The 22,122-nt window shown below is 46.9% G+C and overlaps 1 protein-coding gene across 1 annotated transcript in view; it reads left to right on the top strand.

Annotated features, from left to right (window-relative positions):
• LOC129386601 (uncharacterized) overlaps nt 1-22,122 on the top strand; it is a 62,951-nt gene that overhangs the window by 25,081 nt on the left and 15,748 nt on the right. The window contains exon 5 of the mRNA XM_055074686.2: nt 1,384-1,569. Coding sequence (XP_054930661.1) covers nt 1,384-1,569 — 186 coding nt within the window. The remainder of the gene's footprint in view (nt 1-1,383; nt 1,570-22,122) is intronic.

Below are 22,122 nucleotides of genomic sequence, written 5' to 3'. Positions count from 1 at the left end.
GGGGCCAGGTTTCGGTCTAGTAATTTCAGTGTAATACCCTGCGATCCTGGCAAATTATTCAGATCTTCTCGCAAAAGAGATGCTGGCGCAAAGATGGTTGCACCGTGTAATGAATTTCAATTTGGGTTCCTTGAGAATAGAAGAGGGCCTGAAAATAAGTGTAAAGTTTTGCACTTGACAGAGCTTCAGGCCCAGCATACAGACAAATTTTAGTCATACAGTATAGAATTTCACAGAAAATAAAGATATCCGGAAATAAATAAATAAATATATATATATATATATATTTATATATATAATATAAATATATATATATATATTTATCTCTGTGTGTGTGTGTGTGTCTGTGTGTCTGTGTGTGTGTGTGTGTGTGTGTGTGTGTGTGTGTGTGTGTGTGTGTGTGTGTGTGTGTGTGTGTGTGTGTGTGTGTGTGTGTGTGTGTGTGTGTGTGTGTGTGTGTGTGTGTGTGTGTGTGTGTGTGTGTGTGTGTGTGTGTGTGTGTGTGTGTGTGTGTGTGTGTGTGTGTGTGTGTGTGTGTGTGTGTGTGTGTGTGTGTGTGTGTGTGTGTGTGTGTGTGTGTGTGTGTGTGTGTGTGTGTGTGTGTGTGTGTGTGTGTGTGTGTGTGTGTGTGTGTGTGTGTGTGTGTGTGTGTGTGTGTGTGTGTGTGTGTGTGTGTGTGTGTGTGTGTGTGTGTGTGTGTGTGTGTGTGTGTGTGTGTGTGTGTGTGTGTGTGTGTGTGTGTGTGTGTGTGTGTGTGTGTGTGTGTGTGTGTGTGTGTGTGTGTGTGTGTGTGTGTGTGTGTGTGTGTGTGTGTGTGTGTGTGTGTGTGTGTGTGTGTGTGTGTGTGTGTGTGTGTGTGTGTGTGTGTGTGTGTGTGTGTGTGTGTGTGTGTGTGTGTGTGTGTGTGTGTGTGTGTGTGTGTGTGTGTGTGTGTGTGTGTGTGTGTGTGTGTGTGTGTGTGTGTGTGTGTGTGTGTGTGTGTGTGTGTGTGTGTGTGTGTGTGTGTGTGTGTGTGTGTGTGTGTGTGTGTGTGTGTGTGTGTGTGTGTGTGTGTGTGTGTGTGTGTGTGTGTGTGTGTGTGTGTGTGTGTGTGTGTGTGTGTGTGTGTGTGTGTGTGTGTGTGTGTGTGTGTGTGTGTGTGTGTGTGTGTGTGTGTGTGTGTGTGTGTGTGTGTGTGTGTGTAGTACGCCATTCACAGAGTGTATATATACACCAGTGATGCAGCATTACCGTGAGCATTACAAAAGCAAGCGTTCAACTTTAGAATAAAACGGGCAGCTATGAGATTTCCGAACTTCACAGTTACGACGTCAGTCCTATTGGCCGGTTATTTCTGGCCAGAAAACAAAAAGACTTATGTCACCATTTTCGGTTATCTTTCAGGACACGATTATCTCTAGCTTGGCTTCCAAGCAAGCTCAGTGGCCGGCCGCAGTTTCGTTCGCCTTGGCCTTGGGGATGGGCGGCCGTTGGTACGTGCCTAAGAACCCGCCTGCAAACGTCTCGCTCGGTGACGAATGCGCTCACAACCACTATCCAGCTGGCGACCAGATCGTCAGTATTACGAAGGTGGGCAGACTGTATCTCCTTGACTCGTCTACATAATGTGAAGTGACCTATTTTACTGCGGTCTAAGTAACGCATTCGTTACATCAAATATTCGACTGCCCTGAGAAAAAGTGTTTGTGTCGTCGTGACTGCGCTCCATCCAAGCACAAAGTTGTGCTCGTGAATCAAGCCTTTCTTTGTCCTTCGTCTGCTTCCGATCGCCTGCTAGTTCCTGCTAACAATGATGTCCCTATACATGGTACCTGAAGCGATGACGAAACGGCGATGTCCCATACGCGCCAGATATACGCACTTACGGATTTGTTCAGTTGCCATCGTTCTCGTCAGCCTCGCTCTTTACGTACTGTCCGCTGCGTGTTATCAGGCTTAGGTAACAATTGTCTACAGCTTTTGAGAGAGATTTACCTAGAAAATACCGTTTGAGTTGAATGGGAAGGGATGAGGAGCGAGGAGAATGTTGATATCAACAAGGGACTGAGGCAGGGGTGCCCTTTATCCCCGCTGCGGTATATGATGTACATGGTGAGGATGGAGAGGGCGCTAGAAGGAAGTAATATCGGGTTTAATCTCTCATACAAACAGTACAGCAATAGAGCAGCAACTCCCAGGTTTATTTTATGCGTACGGCATTGTGTTGCTAGCTAACAAGCAAAGTGATTTGCAACGTCTGCCCAATATCTGTCGACAGGAAAGCAAGAATTTAGGTTTGAAATTTAGTGCTAGAAAATCCGGCGTTATGGTATTCAATGAAAACAGTGAACAGACAGTGGAGATACAGGGCCAAGAAATTTCTGAGGTAACAGGATATAAACACCCTGGTATATGGATAAACGAAGGCAATGGATATATGGAAACACAGGAAAAACAATAACAGTGAAAGGGAAGAGAAATGCAGCCATAATGAAGCACAGAGCTCTATGGGGATACAATAGGTACGAAGTCCTCCGAGGTATGTGGAAAGCTGTGACGGTTCTAGTACTTACTTTTGGAAATGCAGTTGTTTGATTTAAATCAGGGGTACAATCAAGACTCGACGAGAACCAAAGGTCAGTGGGTCGCCTCGCATTGGACGCTCAAGGGAAAACTACAAGTGAAGCTGTGCAGGGTGATATGGGCTGGACTGGTTTTGAAGTGAGGGAAGCTCGCAGTAAAATTGAGTATGAAGAACGGCTGAGGAATACGGAAGAAAGTGAATGGGCTGGGAGAGCGTTCAGGTATCTGTACATGAAAAACATTAATTCACAGTGGAGGAAAAGGACTAGGAAGCTTACCAGCAAGTATGCGGCCTATAGGGTGGGCAACACAGCAACAAAGACGGTCATGCTGAAAGTCAGAGAGGCTGAAATAATCCTATGGGTGGCGGCAATGGAAAAGAAACCTGCCATGAGTAACTACTTAAGAGGAAAAAATGAAATCAGGAAAGAAACCATTTATGATAACTGAAAGGGGAGCTCATTACTTTTCGAAGCGAGATCGGCATGCCTTAGAAAACGCACCGATAAAGCGAGATATAAGAAGGAAGAAGCAGCATGTACTTGCTGCGGTAAAGCTAGGGAAACGACGGAGCATGTTTTATTAGAATGAGAAGACGTCTACCCAGCGGTCGATTTAGGCACCACTGGCCTCCTTGAGGCCCTTGGGCTCAGCGGGAGCCATGGTAAACCAAACACGTCTGCAGTAGACAATAGTAAGAGGCGATCTGAAGATTAGTGGAGGAAAAGTAGGGGAATAAAGAACGGAGACGTACAAAAGCAAAGTTCGCAAAAGGGGTCAAAACATTTGGCGGTGGCAGTTCATAGTGGGTCTCTTTTCTTTTTTTTATTCTTTCTTTCTTAACTTACGTAGGACTTGAGGCAGTAAATAGCAAGAGCTTGGTGGCGCAACGCACCGCCCCGTTCCAAAGGGGACGCTCCTAACATCCATCCATCCATCCATCTAGGGTGCTTGTATATGCTCCTGCAGAGAGCAGAGTTGCGGATAGGTGCGCCGTTATTTTCCAGCTCTGCAGTGAAGCTACAGCTCGCGCTCAAGATGGAAATGCCACACGGTGTTCCGTTTGCTTTTTGGTCTGCTGGTCGCGAGCTTCATGCAGAAATTGTTCGCAAGCGCTGAGCAAGATGACACTCTTTAATACAGGCGGCGCTCGACCGATTGGCGTAGACGGAGGGGAGCCAACCCCCCAGAATTTTTAGTTTGTATGTACATATATACACGCACATATACAAACACACGCACGAACGGGTGTACATATAAGGAGTAGGACCTCCCTCGATGCCTCGAACTAAAATCCTGGCTGCGCCCGTGCCTAGAACAGCTGAAAAGTTTGCGTTGAAACGCGCATTACCTTGCAGCAAAAAGTGGTACAACGTTTTTCAGCATGCATATGAAGTTTTCTCGCCGAGGCTGGAAGGCAAGAAATGTTTCAGAGGGTGTTTAAAGAAAACTTGACACACCTGTAGTGGACAGTTATGTCAGCACATTTTGGCTGCAGTAATCAGATTAATAATGATTGCCGCCAAGAGAACTATCATGTCTGCACTTATGGCAGTGACCGTTAACCGTGAGGGTCATTCATCGCTAACCGTCGTTCACAGAAGCTGCATGTTTTCGATATATGCGGTGCAGAGACGTAAATTTAAACGCGTTCCAAATGTTTACATGCGCAAATTTTACGCAAGGAATTTATTTACGATTCACACCGCAAACTTAACAGCTGCTTCATAGCAGCAAATCTGCAAGTGGAGAAAGATTCAAGATGCACGAGCTTCCAGATCAAATTTATTTCGTACAAGGGAATGGATGACCAACGAATGGTGCCAGCAGGGGATGATTGCTGCTTCTTGGAGCCTTGGGGGGCAGAATTCGAGGCCACTGGGAAGGCAACATGTTAACAGTAGCAATAGGTTATTTTTAGCGGACTAATCACATAAGAGTACAAACTTGGAAATTAATTATTCACACATTGCAGATTGTAATATGATAGCACATCTTTCTTTATCTCTTCATACTAATCAGGTTAATTTATTATAAAGCAGCGCCTATTAAACGTACCAAAATAATTTCACATTTCTAACGTCGACTAAGGCTGATCGAACAAGCAACATATTGCGGGCAGTAAATGCTGAAGTTATCACAGCTGTCTCATAAGCGGGAACGCACGGTGTTTTCGCTTACTACAAAAAACGAACGCCAGCACATCAAATGATATTACATGAAAAATCAAAATGCAGACAAAACATTTTATGAAAACGGAGTAGAGAGAAGCCAGGGTGCAGCGGGCAAATTGTACCTCCTAGTATTTACTCTGTTTTGAACACACTTTTCTCGAGCCGCATAGTCAGAACAATCGTACAAGCAGCACAGCGAATTGAGCTAGCTGGCAAGTTAACATTCTTGGCGTATATGTGCAGCGGGACATAGGCGTGTCGTCCTTGCTTTGTACCGCGTCTGTGTCGCGCTGCACATATACGCCGAAAATTGCACACGTGAACAACCTCTCATGCCAGCCGGTCACATTTCATCGTGTACAGGAGGGTTACTCGAGATAAATGCTGCTTTAGTGTAAACAAGCCGCACTCACCTCTGTAAACAAGGCGAACGCACCTCGCATATCCTGGTCCCTTTCGGAGTCGGCCGGTCTCCAACGTCCGCAAGGCACCGCGTAAAAAGATTTGTCACCTTCCGTGTGATTTGCGCAGTTTGGTGCACTGTAACTCGCCATACTGGAATACAAGTGTCAAAATTATCTTCTTCGTAGCACTTCACCAAAGTGATTAACTTAACATCCTCGAGTACTCGACCTGAAACCCGGAGCCAATCGTTGCTATACGCACGCTCGACGGTCTGCTGATTGCAATTTCGATGGCATTGACAGAAACGAGTCGGTGCCGCTTCCGTAAAGTTGGATTCGCAGCCGCGCAGTTGAACATTTGACGTCATTTTGCACCCCATGATAGCGCTGGGCGAATAGCGGTGTGAGCGGCACCAGAAAAGTTATGCGCAACTATGCTCCTTGCGGGAGCGTATACACGAACAATTGCTGCATCTAAAACCCCGGAATAATAAAGTAACGACTTCATCTGCACTTTGCCGCTTTCTATCTCTCGCCTGCCACGCCTCCGAAGAGTCAGCTCTCGTACTGGCCGAACCGCGGTTTGTACGTGCTAGCGCGCGCTTTTTTGACCTGTAGCAGACACCGGCGCCAAATCCCGGGTATCAAAGCCGTGCTTCGGCTCGTTTCTGGCGGCGCTTCGATAGAGCTGGCGCCGTTTACGTATTGCGGCGCTGCCTAGCCGATGTTGTACTTATGGATGCAACAACTGAGGAGGCTAGGGGAATAGGATTTCGTTATTCCATCCGGAAGAAGCAACGCGGCTCGCCGAAATATTTGGCTGCACAGGATCGGCGGGCAAACTTGGAAAATGCATGGGACCCGCGCCTTCGTGAGGAAAGTGGTCATTCATCAGAAGTCACTCGTACTTATTCGGAAGATTTGGCGAGAAGCGCGAGCATCTGCAGCTTTTCTTTGCACTAAATAACGTAGTTGTAAATGTTCACTCGCTTCTACGAAAGCCGTGCTTCCTGTTGCCTGAGCTTCGCCGTTCACGCTTCTGGTTCGGCATGCTTTATGATGTTGCGCACTTTGCTTGGCGCACTCGTTTCGTTGTAGTTGAAACCGTTGCGGGGCTCAGACACGGAAGTTGCGCTTCATATGTTAGTTCGATCAGCCATTCAGTGACACGTATTGCATACTGAAGGGACGCGCATTGCTAGACGTACTTCTTTATGTTTTTTTTTTTTTTTAGCGGGACTTCGCTGACGAACTCAAGACTAAAATGGCGGTTCTCATCGCTTGAACCCCCGCTGTCCCTGCTCCTCGCAGTGCAAGTCGAGATTTTATGTAGGGCGCATTGGTGTATGTATTTGTATTAGCGGGGTTAGCAAAGTCGGCAGTTACTGTGCCGAGGCACAGTAACAGCAGCTATACCTTCAGTGCGCCATATCTGTGCGCATAATAAATCAGAATGCAGACTTCGCTTAACACAGACGAAATTATATTGAGTTCAAAAATGTCGTGCAAATCTAAGCTGGTTGAAACATTTTTAACGCGGATAGGTCGGGTAAAATAATATAACAACAATATGAAGCTTTTATTATTTCTATGAAACCTAATACATTGATCAGGCCTGCCGAAGCCACATTGGGCTTGACTGGCAGAGCGTGACAGGCAGCGTACAAACTGTTACAATAGCAAGAAAGAAAGAAGAAAAAAAAAGAAATACAGGAAGCGATAAATGTATATACTGACACGTGTACTTATATTTATCGGGCGACCACGTTTCGCCGCCTAACAAATCTTATCGCACAGCGCGGGACGCGCTTGCATGTGTCCGAATTTTCTGGAAAGTTATCGATGCTTCTATCCGCAGTCTGTTGTCGCCGAACCTTGTGTTATCTGATTTATTCGCCTGACGCGAATGGTGTAGAACTTTGTGGAAGGCACGCGGGTCCCAACGGTTAGTCTGGAACAGTCGACGATTCTGTATAAAAGCCGACGCGCTTGACCCGCTGATCAGATTTTCGACGATCGCCGACTGTGTTCGCCGCTTTCGTTCTGCTATAAGTGTAGCCTGTTTTGTGGGCACAGGTTCGCCCAATAAAATCTAGTTTTGCCTTTCACAGTATTGCTACTGTGTTCTTAACGTCACCACCACGTGACAATACATACAGTGATACTCACATTGTACGCACTTATAATAGGTGTGCGTATATGCACATATACAGGTTTGAGAAGACATCTGGCGCGTACAAGTATCACCATGCCTCATGATTACTTTGCGCGGCACAAAATGAGTAGATGATTATAAATAACAAAATGACTCAAAACCACAAATGCTTCAATGAAAGCTGTGCAGGAACAAACTTTCTGATCACATTTTTAATGAAAGCCACTCTGTAGGCGCAATACAGAAGGAGGTAAGCGAGGTCCATTTCTTTACATGTTATAGCCGCTTAAATCCGCACGTTTTAGTGCTTTCTTGAGCTTGTATTTTGATGTTGACTGCAGCGCGTTACGGGGTAAATAATTAAACAACGCAGCAACATAATATTCGCGCATTCTCTTGCGGTATTTTGTTGCACAACGAGGTATTTGATAACGGCATTTTGGTCTAAGGCTACGGGGAGTTACATATGGTACTTTGTAACGATTGTCCCAGAAATGTCTCAGGGCTATTATGTGCAGTAGAACCGAAGAAAAATCTGGCATGAATTATGCCTTAAAAATGTCGGTGTTGCCTTCAAGACACAAGTCATAACCTATAACTTTTAAAAGGGAGCGCATCAGTGAGTTAATTCTTTTTTGATAACGAAGAGCACAATGTCCGTAGGCAGTAATTCCGTATCGGACAACACTGTAGCACAACGCATGCGCGGTGGTTTTCCTGACTGATATGGGCATGAGGCGACGGATTTTATAAAGTAAGCCAAGCCCTGAGAGAATCCTCTGACAGACATAAGAAACATGCGAATTCCATGACAGATCGTTGTCAAAACGCAAACCGACATATTTTACAGATGATGTGTAGTCGATAGGGGCGCAAGAACATGGATTGCAATGTGAATTATGTCATGTTACTTCCCTAGTTAAGTGTACTCTCTTTGATGGACTTCGAAAGCAGACAAGTTGTGTTTTTAATACGTTAATGTCGATTAAATTTGCGGCGAATAAGTCCATTGCCATCGTTGCTGCTTCTTGTAAATGAGAAGCTGCATCAGAATATTGATTTGCATGAGAAACACACTGTATCGTCTGCCTCCTGAAATATCTTAATGGGGACTGTCTTAGACAGATCATTAACGTAAAGGTTAAATAGGAGAGGGATTAATAATGAACCTTGTGGAAGTCTTTGAACTGAGGCGTACTGAAACTGGTCCGGGAAAAAATTATCCAGAAGTGACAGAAACAAACCACGGAATCCCATCGTAGAAAGCTTTGTTAACAACAAGTCATGGCAGACACTGTCAAATGCCTTACTTACGTCAAGAAACAATGCGCACGCTACCTGGTTAGTTTCGAAACAGAAGATTAGGAAACCGGAAAAATCATCCAAAAGTGCCTGAGCGCATTTGCCTTTTATAAAGCCGTATTGCTGCGGTGATAACATGTTAGTATCAAGGAAGCTATTCATAGTGAGCAGCATATGTTTCTCTAAAATTTGTGCTATGCAAGGTAAAACAGATATGGGGCGGTAGTTTTCCCACTTTGCCTCGAGATCCTTTCTTATAGAGTGGTATAATGATTGCCGTTTTCAGTCTGATTGAAATAACGCCGCATGACAATATAAGATTAATTATTGCTATCAAAACGTCCTTGATGTAGCTGTAGTTTCTTCGAAGCTCGGTGACAGATGCCATCGGCACCTGCGGACTTCTTGAGTTTAAAATTAAAAAGAATTGTTTTCAGGTCGCAATCAGCCAGCAACGGTAGATAAGCCGATTGTAGGTTACTTATTTTTAGTGAGCATGTATCCGGGTGTGGTCTAGAAAAACCTGATATTCTAGAAAAGAAATCATTAGCTATACTCTGGCTATCAGATGAAAAGTGGGAAAGAAAGGAGTTATCATTACGTGGTTTTTTACCAACACCTCGAAGGTCATTTATTAGGGACCAGGTTTTACGGCTGTCAAACCGGGCATTCCTAAACTTGTAGCGAAAGTGATTGCGTTTAGCAAGGCGAATAGCTGCATTAACTCTGTTTCTGCAAAGTTTAAATTTTAACCGAAGTGTGTTGTAGTTAGGGGCTCGGCGACACGGACTCCAAAGCATATCTTTCTTTTATAGCAGCAAGAATTTCTGCTGACATCCAACCATCATTAGCGCGGCGCTGTTTACCCGTATCATTCGAGTGGATTCTCTCCTGCAGTCATTGAAAAGAGCAACGAATTTTTCATGTTTTCGACGGGGGCACGGTTGATAAGAAATATGTGCCAATCATATTATTGGACTTGTCTATAATAACCTTGGATCAGTTATTGAAATTTCTTTCTTGGACGCGCTAGAAGTAATGATTGCAGATGGCTGTGTTAAAGAGGTACAAACGAAGTAGTGATCAGCTAGTTTGGTTTGAACTACTGTGGAATTAATAACTAGATTACATGACCACACATTCATGTGGTCGATACATGAAACCACAAGGCTATCCGCCAAAAATTCCTCGCGTGTGGCACAGCGGATTGTTGTTTCCAGGCCCAACTTTGATATAGTGTCAACGTCATCACTGACAACTGCCTTCGTAGGACAGAGTGTCTATATTTATATCGCCTATCAGGCACACATGATCATCTAGCGAAAGTGATGATAAAGCAGTATCTAGCTCAGACAGACGACCGTGTGTTGAAGCACGGAGGGCGATAAGCTGAAAAAATGGCAACTGACAGCTCAAGAGTGCTCAGGTGAAGCGCTACTGCTTCAGCGTGAACGAAGGAAACAGTTAGTTCCGAAACTGACCACTTATCTTTAACAAAAACAGCGATGCCTCCCCCTTTTCTGACAGGACGTGCGTATGTAAACGTTTGGTAGTCTGGCAGAGTACATTGCACAGTACATTCCAATGGGATGTTTATTTCTGTCAAGACGAAAACGTCAAACAAAGAGCGGACACTTGAGGTTGCAGCGACGAACTGGTCCCAATGTCTCTTAATGCTACGTATATTGACATGGCTTATACGCAAAGCATTTCCTTGTGGCTCAGATGAAAATTTCTTAGCTTCGGAAAAGTGAGTAGTGACAAGAAAGCCGCAACTGTGCATGTTCAAACAATCTTATCAAGATCAGACTTCCTATCTATTCTGAGCAGTGACGCCCCTTCCGATTTCTTTGCAAAAATTCTACCGTTTCTTGTCCAGCAAAATTTATAATTTGTTTCCTTGCTCTTTAACCGTGCCATCCGAAAGAGCTCTCGGTTCTCACGAGTTAAATTATCATTCAAATACAGGCGTGGAAGCACTCCCAAGTGCGCTAGACTAGACAGAGCTCCGCGTGCCTCGAACCATTTCTGCTTCGCAGTGAAGCTCCGCAACTGGACCAGAATAGCGGGTGGGGTGACGCCTTGACTGCGCAAACGGTGAACGGCGGCAACGTCAGCTGCTTTGAAATCAGATATTTTCAATTTCACTGGAAGTTCCGAAATGAAGGAAGTCAAATCTTCAATAGATCTAGTTGGAAGGCCGTGAATTTCAAAATTGCATCGGCGACTGTATTGTTCCAAGTCATTCAGCCCTGTGTTTGCTCTGTCAAGTTGCTCCGCCTGGGTAGTCACCGTCGACGACAGAGAGACAACCCGGCTACGAAGCTCTGTTATTTCTGATTTGGTGGTCGTAACGAAGGATGTTACGGAGTCATATTCAGCGGAGAGAAAATCAACAGATCTCGGCATTTCCTCAACAGCATCTGAAATTCTAGCGCAGGCGTCCCCAAACGTCGACAGCTCACCCACTTTCAGAGCGAGCGTACTGACAGCTGTGCACAACTTGTCAAACCTCTTGTTCACAGACTTCAACTGCTGCGCGATAGTAGTGTCCGCCTGAGCTACGCCTCCAGAAGACTGGCTTTCCGTGCCGCTGTTGCAAGCGGGACAGTGCCACTTCTCGGATTTCGCGAAGACATCTTTGCAAACGTGCCTTCAGCAATCGCACAGCAACTCTTTCCTACGTGAAAGCTCGTATTACAAGAACAGCATGTCAAACATTTCCCATCATCCGGTATAGCGTGAAAACATGAACCACATAGATGAGACACTGCTGTGCAGTCAGCGGTAAACAACACAAAGAATAGGCGGTAAGGTATCAAACTCACCTGCCAACAGCAAAGTACGGTATCAGTATCCTGAAGTGCTTGCCGCTGACTGCAAGCGTCCGTTGAAGGAGCAGGCTTCTTAAGCGGCAGAGGAGACACCAGGTGGCAGAGCAAGGCCTGACGCTCATGACGTGATGAAGGCAGCCCGCGGAGCACAGGAGGACGGTAAAGTGCATGCGCCGAACGCATCCTCAGATGCGCAAAAGAAACCTCTAACGAAAGGGCGCGCAATGACGCAGGCCATTTTCAACGTTCGACGATGATAAAATTGATGTAGGCATGCACACGGCACGCTGACATATCCAGAGTTCTTATTTGTGAAATTGATTGTGAAATTTCACGGCATACATTTTCTTTCGTGCCTAGTATCATTTCTCAAAAAGTTGTGCCATACCAAATTTTAACTGATTCATCTGAGGATCACTGCACCGAAGTACAATTTGAAAGCCGAATCCTTGGGAATTACGGCATCAAGAAATTAACACCGATGCATTAGAAAGCCTTTTTGTAGTACGAGAAAACGCGCCTTTGACAGAATATATTATGGAAGTAGTACACCACCATCGGTTCATATAAAGCCTAGACGCCACGTCTGTACTTTAAGAAAGTAAAAGGCAAATACCCGCATACAAAGCGTATGCTGTTCCAATTTCTCTTGGCGGCGTTGAAGTTCAAATGAAGCTGATCAAAAGGCGCAGTTCGAGAAAAAACGCTCCGTTAGCTCGCTTGAGGGCACCACCTCCACCGTTTGACAACCGCAGAGTCGAAGTGATCGCAGTGGAAGGAGCTTCGACAAAGCAGTGCAACGCGGATACTGGCAGTTATTGGAGTAACTCATTTACGAAGTTCACGTGTCATAAACGCAACAACCAAATCCTCCAGGTGCGCAGTGCGCTGCGCGCCAAAGGAACGACCATTGCGACATGGCCTCCGAGATCTACCACGGCACGCGTTTCTGATAGCGTCCTCGATCACCTTGCCCCGGGGTTGCCCCGAAACTAGAACGGTGCGCTTTGCACCGCGGTGGTGGCGCACTGCGGAGGATCAACATCGAGGACAAAACTGCACCCCGTGCAGGCTGCTTGCAGGCAGCGCTACTTTGCCCCTGGCGCGCAAAACGTGCGCGAACACGCGCGCGCATATTTTATTGTTTGCAGATGCTGAGCATCTGCGGCAAGTGCTCGAACCTTGTCAAACTGCGTGCTCCGACATACCTGGTTGCAAGCAAACACCAATGGATATTATAATTAATCCTGACGACCCGTTCAATGAACCTGTCCACTTTCGGCTGCTATTCACCACATTGTTATTGGACGAGAGGTCGATCAGCATGTCGTCTTCGCTCTCAGACGAACTTGACAAAAGCTCATCGATTGCGGCAGCTAGCAGCGCTTCCTTTCTCATTGCCGACATCTCATTATTCCGTCAACTGCGTTGCAACGGCAGCTATCGGGCCAGAGCGTCCGCAATTCTGCAGTCGGCAGTGCGCGCGCGCGTGGCGCGTCCCACAGTGCTTGCTGGGAATGCACCCCGGCGCACCGCCGATTTTCTCGGTGCGAGACGGGGCAACGGAAAACCGCTCCAACAGGGTGCGCTTCCGGTGATCGAGGATGGTCGGTGCGCACCGGTGCGGTTGATCGAGGATGAAAGTGCGCACCAAGGCGCCCCGGTGTGCACCGGTGCGGGTGATCGAGGACGCTGTAAAAAACGCGCGCGGGGGTAAATCTCTGAGGCCATGGTTGGGAGCATATGCTAGCTGTACCAGGCATAGATGCCGCCACTGTCGGTGCCCATGAGGAGCCGATAGAAGGAGCGCTGGCAAAGGAGGAACATAGAGATGTCGTTAGATTTAGATCATTTAGGGGCTTTAGTGCTATAGCGATCAGGAGTCCAGGGTAGGTAGCAATAAAGAAGGTCCCCTAGGTGCACCTCAGAGTAGCACCGCAGTCAGTAACAGAAAAGGGAGGAAAGCAAGAAAGAGAGCTCGGCATGTAAGAGGCTACATAAACATGCAGGGCGGAAGGGGAAAGGAAAAATGAGTAGATATGGAGGAGCAGTTCAAAAGAGAACAAACAGGGGTGTACGCGGTTACAGAAGCGCATCTAAAAGGCTCGGAACAGCCGCCAGTGATTGAGAATTATATGTTTGGGAAAGGTACGACTCAACTAAGTCGGAATGAAAGGGAGGGGAAATCGAGAGGCTTAACCATCAGGGAGCCAAAGGGAAAAGTAAATTCAAAATGTCAAGAGCATCCTTGGTTACTATGCACAATGAAAATATCACGTAGCTACGTTTGGGTGGATGTCAGATTTTCCTTTTGTTAATTGCTTCTCTTCACCTTGCGGGTTTCTGCAGAACTATTACATCATGCACAACGAAACGAAAGAACATTTTGCAGAGAACGCCTTAGTGCTGTTATTAGTGGTTTCGGGAATGACGCCGAAATTACTCTATTAGGTGACGTGAATGTCCACATACAGGATCTAGATAACGATGCCCACAACAACGGCAAGTCAATGGTACATATTTGTGAGAAGCACAGCCTTGTTGTCGTGAATACAGGACCTGAGTGTGATGGGCAGACCACTTGGGAAGTGGAAAACCGGCAATCCACCATTGATAACTGTCTCATTACGGAGGGAATTTATGATAAGTTGAGAGAAATGGTCATTCATGAGGAAGGGTATACCAGCATAGGGAATGACCCTAAACGCGTCATTTCGAAAATCGGGTATGTAGTTGGGCAAAAGAGCAAGGAGTACAAAATGTAAATAACAAATGCAGTCACAAGAGTAGAGGAAGCACTTGGCAAGTGGCCAAGCAAAGAGTATGAATATAATGAGCTTCTAAGTAAAACAGCGACAGAAATGCGGAAAGAGAAGCAACATGCTCGTTGAAAAGGCGAAAATAAACCGAAAAGGTAGTGGAACAGGGAGATAGTTTTCGCCGAATGACAAAAGGCATCCCGAAAGCACAGGCAGGCAAAAAAGCGCAGTTGCTACGGGATGAAGTAGCCAGAAAATGGGAAGTATCCCTGGTGAGAAATTGCGTGGCTCAATTACAGGTTCAAGCAAAAATAAGCAATGAAAGTGAATGTCGGTTGTCAAGAAATCGCGAAGAAAGGAAGGCCGCGGGTGGAATATTTGCAACAACATAAGCTTATTAGGAAGGAAGTCTGGAACAATCCAACAAGATATCCTGGACAAAGAGAGAAACTGGAAGGGGAAGCGGCCACAAATTACATCCGCAAAATCACAGCCGAATCTTTCCAAGCCAATGAAGAGGAAAAAAGAGCATGAACGATAACCAGATGGAAAAGGAGCTGGTGCTGACAAATTTGAACTGGAAGAAAGCCGAAGAGAAAATTCCTAAGCGCACAGCCACAGGGCTAGACGAGGTTCCCGTTAGGCTGATTAATGAACTAGGATCAAAAAGTAAGGAAGCTCTGTTGTAAGCAGTAAAAAAAATTTAAAGATAGACCAATACCAAACAGTTGGCGACAAAGTAGAATGAATTTATAAACGTAAGGGAGAGAAAGACAGAATTCACTCGTATGCGCCGTTGACCGTTACATCAATAATAAACAGGATAGCAATGCAGGCTACTAAATTAAAGCTGCAAGCACTTTCAGAGAATAATAGCATATCGGGAAAAAATCTGAAAGGCTTCAGAATCCGTAGGTGCCTTGATGATAATTTATTTGTCCTTTATTAACGCTACAGCGTTCAGGAGCGTGTGTCGCAGAAAAGTCGCTGTCGGCGGCGTTGGCCGTGAGCGAAAAATCTTGGAAGGCAATTTATAAATAAAAACAACTTGCAAGACGGGCTAGGTGGGAATCCAACCAGGGTCTCCGGAATGTGACACGGAGACACTACCACTCAGCCACGAGTTCGATGGTTCAAATCGGGACAAAAGCGCCTCTAATGAATGCGGTGTTGCCTTAGAAACGTGCCGTAGAAAGGTATACTGCGGTGTTTATAGGTAATTATGAGCATGTAAATTACAGAAGTTGCAGCTAAACGAGTGGCGAAGTAGGTTTCGGCTACATTGCGGCATCTTGCGGCAAACACAGAACACCCCCTCCTCGCAATGTACGGCGCTGCCCCGACAGGTGGCGCGCCACCCGCCCGCTTCTCCCCTTTGTCTCGTTTGAGCGCATGGGGAACCAGCGCTGGGTAGGCGGCGCGTCGAAAAGAGTGCGTTGCACGCCGCCCTGGCGACAAAGCGCGGCATACTCCAGCCGCTCGACCAGACGACACGTCCACGGCCGTCTCATAGTTCACATGTTTCCGTTTTCGCCCCGCTTCAAGTGGACAGCTTTGTAAAGAAGCTAGCGCCATCAAGCGAAGAAATCACGAAAGAAGCTTTTTAATCTTTGTATGTTTTTCACAGTGTGTCGCGGTGAGCACGTGCGTTTATTTAACGGTTGCGTCAGGTGCCGTTCCCACGCTTGTGTGGCAGCCTGCCTCGCAAACCTAGCAGCTACGGTGCCAGTCTTGCTGCGCTATGGTTTCGGAAGTATTAGTTGGCCTGAAGATATTCCATACTTCTCTGGTTAGACATAAAAAAATTTGATGTTACTTTGCCGCATCAGTCAATGGAGAACAAAGCTTTATCGCATCAGCTGATTCGGGCAAGCAAAGGTTTGAGTGCTCCGCTGCTTGATCCGTAACAAGCCTGGCTACATATAGCACTAATTACATGAATTTACCGGATGCATCTAAGCGCCGAGTCCTCATCCGCATGCGCATTAGAGACATTTAGCTTGTACGCTATTCCGGTAAACGGGAGCGGTTTGGGCGGATTACCGGATGGTCGGGGCGTAAACGTGAGCGGTGAAGCCACCTGGTGTGGTAGAGCTCAACCAGACAAACGCATGGCTAAAACTGCAGTAACTCACCATATCCTGCTTCGCCACTCGTGCAAATTTTTGGCAGCGGCGTAATTGTGAACACGATTACGCCACTGTCGAAAATGTACGCCAGCAGCTAAGCAGAATATAGTAATTAGCTCTGTGTTTGTGTGGTTGAGCTTTGCGCCACCAGCTGGCGCCACCAATCTGGCCGCTCACGTTGACGCCCCCGCTAAACCGGAAAACCGCCCGCGCTTGCCCGAATACCGGACACGCTAAAAGTCTCTATTATTAAAAACACATAGGCGGCTTAGTCGCGCGTGCGCCGGTAGTATGCGCACACAACTCGTAGTACAAGGCACCTTCCCTGCCACATAATTCTTGACAATGAATCGAAACTATTTACCTTTCGTATGATTGGCTTGGTGCGGTGGCATTGGAAGAAGCTTGGCGGCGGTATTGCGAAGGAAAAATGGTTGGTATATATGCCGAATGGTGCATGCTATTGCTCATTTTGTTTCCGACGAAATGCCGACTGCAGATTCTGCTGTTTGGTACTGGCTGCCACAGCTGACCGTCTTCACTATCGAATAAACCAAGCACACGCGAAATTCGATTTAGAAACCAGCCCGAAACCGCTTTACAGGGCGACAAGACGAGAACTTACTCCGCTCGCCTGACTACTTGGATACAACGCCACCTCCGTTCTTGTTCGTAGGGTTTAGATGGAAAGGCGCAGAAGGATACATCCTCCCTCATTCCGCCGTAGTAGTGACACTTGTATACGCAACAGTACCGTCGGCGTCCTTTTGTTTTCCTTCGACTTTCAGCGCACGCAACGCCGCTGCCACTAGCAACTTTCGTCCGCGGGAGCGGCTGCATTGTGCACGTTCTGACCGCCAGGGAGGCGCTGCAGGCGTTGTGAAAACTCCAGCGCTGATTCCCCATTGGGGCCGTGCGGGGACCGGTGCGAGGATGCGCCAGTACCCTTGTGTTTATTAGGTTTTTTCGCTCTTTCCCCTTCCAACTTCCAGCGTGCGTCAGTTGAACCCTCGTGCTTGGGCTCCTCTTTCCGCTCACAGCGCGATTCCTTGGTGCAGCGTCCGATGCAGGACGCCTCTGACGTGATCGCTGCGCCGTAGCGCGTCTGGTGGGAAAGCGTCCCCTGCGATGTGTGCCGTGCTACTGGCGAGGAGTCATGCGTCTGCAATGTGCTCCCAAGCGAGATAGAGGACGATCCCATCGAGGCGTCAGCCCCATGATCGCGTCCGCCTTCATGGCGCGTCTCGGCCCCGCTATGCGTGCCGATCAGGACGTTTGGCTCGCGTAGATCGTTTCTCCCTCCAAGACACCGAGTTCTTTGGTTCGTTCCCCTTGCTCAGGCGCACGTTTCGTCTTTGTGTGAATCAAGAGCATGCCAACCGAATGGGTGAGCGGTGCGAACGGGGTGCGATAACGCTATCGCGTTGCATTCTTGAAGGCGAAGCTTAAGCATCCTCCAAGTTTTTTTGTCATTGAAATATCCAAAAAAGAAAGAAGATCGCTATATGTGGCTTTTTTAGACATTTCCGGACCATATGATAACGTAGGCCGCCACATTTTCTAGCATATTCTGGAAGGGTATTGCTTGGGCGACGATTGTCTACTGCTTTTTAGAGATTTACCTAGAAAATACCGTTTGAGTTGAATGGGAAGGGATGAGAAGCGAGGAGAAAGTTGATATCAACAAGAGACTGAGGCAGGGGTGCCCTTTTTACACACTGCTGATTTTGATATAGATGGTGAAGATGGAGAGGGCGCTAGAAGGAAGTAATATCGGGTTTAATCTCTCATGCAAACAGGCGGGTACAGTAGTAGAGCACCAGTTTCCAGGTTTGTTTTATGCGGACGCCATTGTGTTGCTAGCTAACAAGCAAGGCGATATGCAACGTTTGGCTAATATCTGCGGAGAGGAAGGCGACAATTTAGGTCTGCAATTTAGCGTGAAAATCAGGTGTTATGGTATGCTATGAAAACAGTGAAGAGAAAGTGTCGATACAGGGCCAGGAAATAATTTGGTTAAACGTATATAAATACCTTGGTGTAAGAATAAACGAAGGCACCAAATATATGGAAACATAGGAAAAAACACAAACCCCAATGAGGCAGAGAAGTGCGGCTATAAAGGAACACAGACCGCAATGTGGATACTATAGGTACGAGGTGCTCCGGGGTATATGAAAAGGTTTAATGGCTCCACGACTTACATTTGGAAATGCGGTTCTTTGCTTGAAATAAGGCATACAATCAGTACTCCTTGGCAACCAAAGGTCAGTGGGCCGCCTCGCATTGGGCGCTCACGGGAAGACTACAAGTGAAGCTGTGCAGGATATGTAAGAAAGTAAATAAACTGGGAGAGTGTTCAGTTATGTGTACAGGAAAAACATCGAATCACAGCGGAGAAAAAGAACTAGGAAGCTTACCACCAAGTATACCGCCTGTAGAGTGAGCAACACAGCAACAAAGAACGTCAAGCGGAAAGTCGGAGAGGCTGAAATAATCTCATGGGTGGCGGAAATGGAAAAGAAACCTGCCATGTGTAACTACTTAAGAGGAAAAAACGAAACACGACAGAAACAATTTATGATAACTCAAAGGGAAGCTCATTACTTTTCGAAGCGAGGTCAGGATGGCTTTGAAGACGCACTTCTAAAGCGAGATACAACACGGAGGAAGAAGGATGTGCTTGTTTCGGTAAAGCTAGGGAAACGATGGAGCATGTCTTACTATGATGGGAAGATATCTGTCCAGCGTTCCATTTAGCCACCTCTGGCCTCCTGGAAGCTCTTGGCTTCAGCGATAGCAGGGGAAAAGCAAACATGTCTGGAATAGGGTCTAGTAAGAGGCGACTGAAAGATTGATGGAATTAAAGTAGGGAAACGACAAAGGAAGGAGGCGTAGAAAAAGAAAGTACAAATTTTGGGTTCAGAAACTTTGATGATGGAAGCACTTCGCGTTTTTTTCTTGTGTTTTTCTGTTTGTAACATAGGTAGGACATTAGGCAATAGAATAACAAGAGCTTAGTGGCACAAGCCACCGCCCTGTTCCGAAGGCAGCGCTCATATCGTACGTCCGTCCATCCATCCACACGTATCTCAGGGGTGAAGTAAAGCCTTTCGGTATATTTTAGTGATCCAGGAACTTCAATCGTGGCTGCTGGGTTCAGCTTTGACGTACACGTCATGACACCATTCTCACGACCGTAATTAAAACCAGAATACTGTTGCGACGCAACAGTCGCTTAAAAGGCATGGCGCAAAGCAAGGCGAAAACGGCTATTTGGGCTTGGCATGAGTTGGTTTCCACATTGGTCTCTGGTTGTGCTGCTCTTCCATATACCTTGTAATCAACTCGTTTGTTTGTGTCTCTCCACACGCAGCAAGCCCCTGTTGAACTTTAGCTCAGGTCATTCCCAAGTTCCAGCGCTCGTCCTGTCTCTTGTCACTCCGTCGTCGTTTAGTTCGCACTGTTATCATTATGAATGTATACCAACTCGCCTAACTTTCCGCCCTAATACAGTCATGGTGTAGGTGCTGTGCAAGGACGGAATCAGACTGGCTACGATCATGTTATCGCTTATGCCAGCCGCCTCCTCGCCATGAGAACGCAACTGTTTTATTACCGATTGGCAATCAATTGCTGTTCGGGCAGTTGCCAAGTTTCGTTCTTACCTTACCCCATTCAGACGCCACTTTATCCCGTTGATTGAATAGTCTTTCACCACATCTCTTGGACCTTCATAATCGTAGAAAGTGTACCGATGCAGAAAATATGAGGAATTTTCAATTGTTTAGCGAGTTTTGTCAAGTTTACAAAATTTTGACTCCATGCGAAAACTCGCTGCAGGAACACAAAATATGAGAACACGTACTATTTCGTGTTTTGAAAAGCTTGAAACGCGCTTATCCAGCCACTTGAAAATTATGCCTGGTGCATGACATTGTAAAAAATAATGAAAGAAGTGAACCCGCTACAAACAACGTACTGACACAGAGTAAAAACACCTAGCCGTCTACCTTCCCACTCATTTTGCTAAAATATTCTGCACGTTATTCAAAATTGCCGCACAGTTCCAATAATAAGTGTATCAACATGTATGAAACGCATTTTAAATACCATTACTTTCATCAGTGCTTTTGCTATTGATGCACTCTCCTGCTGTGCACAATTGTGTAGACAGCGTCTCAAAGGGTTGCGGTCGTGCATTTTCCTTAGTAGCCAACGATCACGCTCTCAGCTGGCTTTCATCCTTGAAGGGCCGCAGGGACCGGCTTGGTCCTTGGGCTTTAAGGCTCTAAGAGTTTTCATACTCTGTGATTCACAAGTCCAGACGCCTGCATGAAGACCGTGGATAGTTTGTCGCGTTACCGCGTTGGGAACTCTGACGTGCCTGTCATCGAGAATGCCTCTTGTGCTTTCTCCATGTCACAGCGCCTCCGTATGGCCAACGAGCAATGTCCTGGTGCTTCACTCAAAGCGCTCATCCATCGTTTTGAATCCGCGCTCGACGAAAGAGGAACAACTTTATTTAACCAGGGATTTCGGGCACGTAGGTCCCAGGGTCCCCGCACAGCCCCACTGCACTTCATGTGTGTGAGTTCATGGAGACACTTCTTTACGCTTCTTCGTTCACCTGGATTGTACTTTGTGCAGTAGTAATGCTCATCCCAAAGGCCCGATCTACTCATCATCCCAAAACAGCTCCATTGCACCGTTCTAAATGAACTTCACGACGCACCTATCGCTGGACAATTGGACGTATCTCGAACTTGCGACAAAGTACGTCGCCGCTTCTTCTGGCCTGGTCTGGCACGTTCTGTGCGACGTTACGTCACAGCTTGTGAGCCATCTCAACACCGCAAAAAAGCATCCCTGCTGCCAGTTGGTTACCTGCGTCCACTTGAAATCCCAGTAAAGCCTTTCAGTCGTATCGGCTTATACTCCCTGGGTTCTTTCCCGGTATATGCGTCGGCGAAAAGATGTGTTGCTGTAGCAGTTGACTGCGCGATCAGAAAGGCCCTTATGTGCGCTCTCCCATTCAGCTGCGCAACGAATGTGACAAAGTTCCTGTTACACGACCTCATCTTGATGCATAGGGCTCCACGTCAACTGCTCACAGACTGAGGCCGTATCATCTTGTTCAAGGTCATCGATTACAGCATGCGCGTAGGCGATATCGAGCATCAGATTACGAATTCCTACCATCCACGAGCCAAACGCTGACCACCCGATTGAACCGCTTCTTACAGACATGATGGCGAAATAAGTTTCCGCCGGTCACCGCAATTGGCACCTCGCTCTACCTTACATTACCTTCGCCTGTTATTGTTCTTGCCTTGACATTGCGGGCTATTCCCCGTCCTACCTCTTGTATGGCCGTAAACCCACGCTACAGGTACACACCTTGCTTCCATGGATTACAACCTCGACAAGTGAATATGTCCTTGATGCCGTCGCTCGCGCTGACCATGTTTGACAACTTGCACGCGCTCACCTATCAGTGTTACAAGAAAACCAGAAACGTCGGTATGACCTCTGTACCTGTGACGTTAACGTGCTAGTGCTGCTTTGGCCGCCTTCCAGTCGAGTAGGCCTTTTCGAGAAACTCCTGTCCTGTTAGAAAGGCCCATATAGCGTGGTTCGCCAAGTCACTGATGTCAACTACGAAATCGTTCCAGCCAGCCTCGCAGCGTCCTCCGCTCAGACCGCCAGTGATATCGTCCACGTCGCCAGGCTCAACAGCTCTCTGCTGACCACAGATATCTAACGGCACTGGGACGCCAGGTGTTGTCTTGCGACGCAATTG

Source organism: Dermacentor andersoni, chromosome 4 (assembly GCF_023375885.2).
Source record: "Dermacentor andersoni chromosome 4, qqDerAnde1_hic_scaffold, whole genome shotgun sequence".
NCBI classification, from domain to species: domain Eukaryota; kingdom Metazoa; phylum Arthropoda; class Arachnida; order Ixodida; family Ixodidae; genus Dermacentor; species Dermacentor andersoni.
The sequence above is the reverse complement of the archived record's forward strand: the minus strand, read 5'-3'. Positions and strand labels throughout refer to the sequence as shown.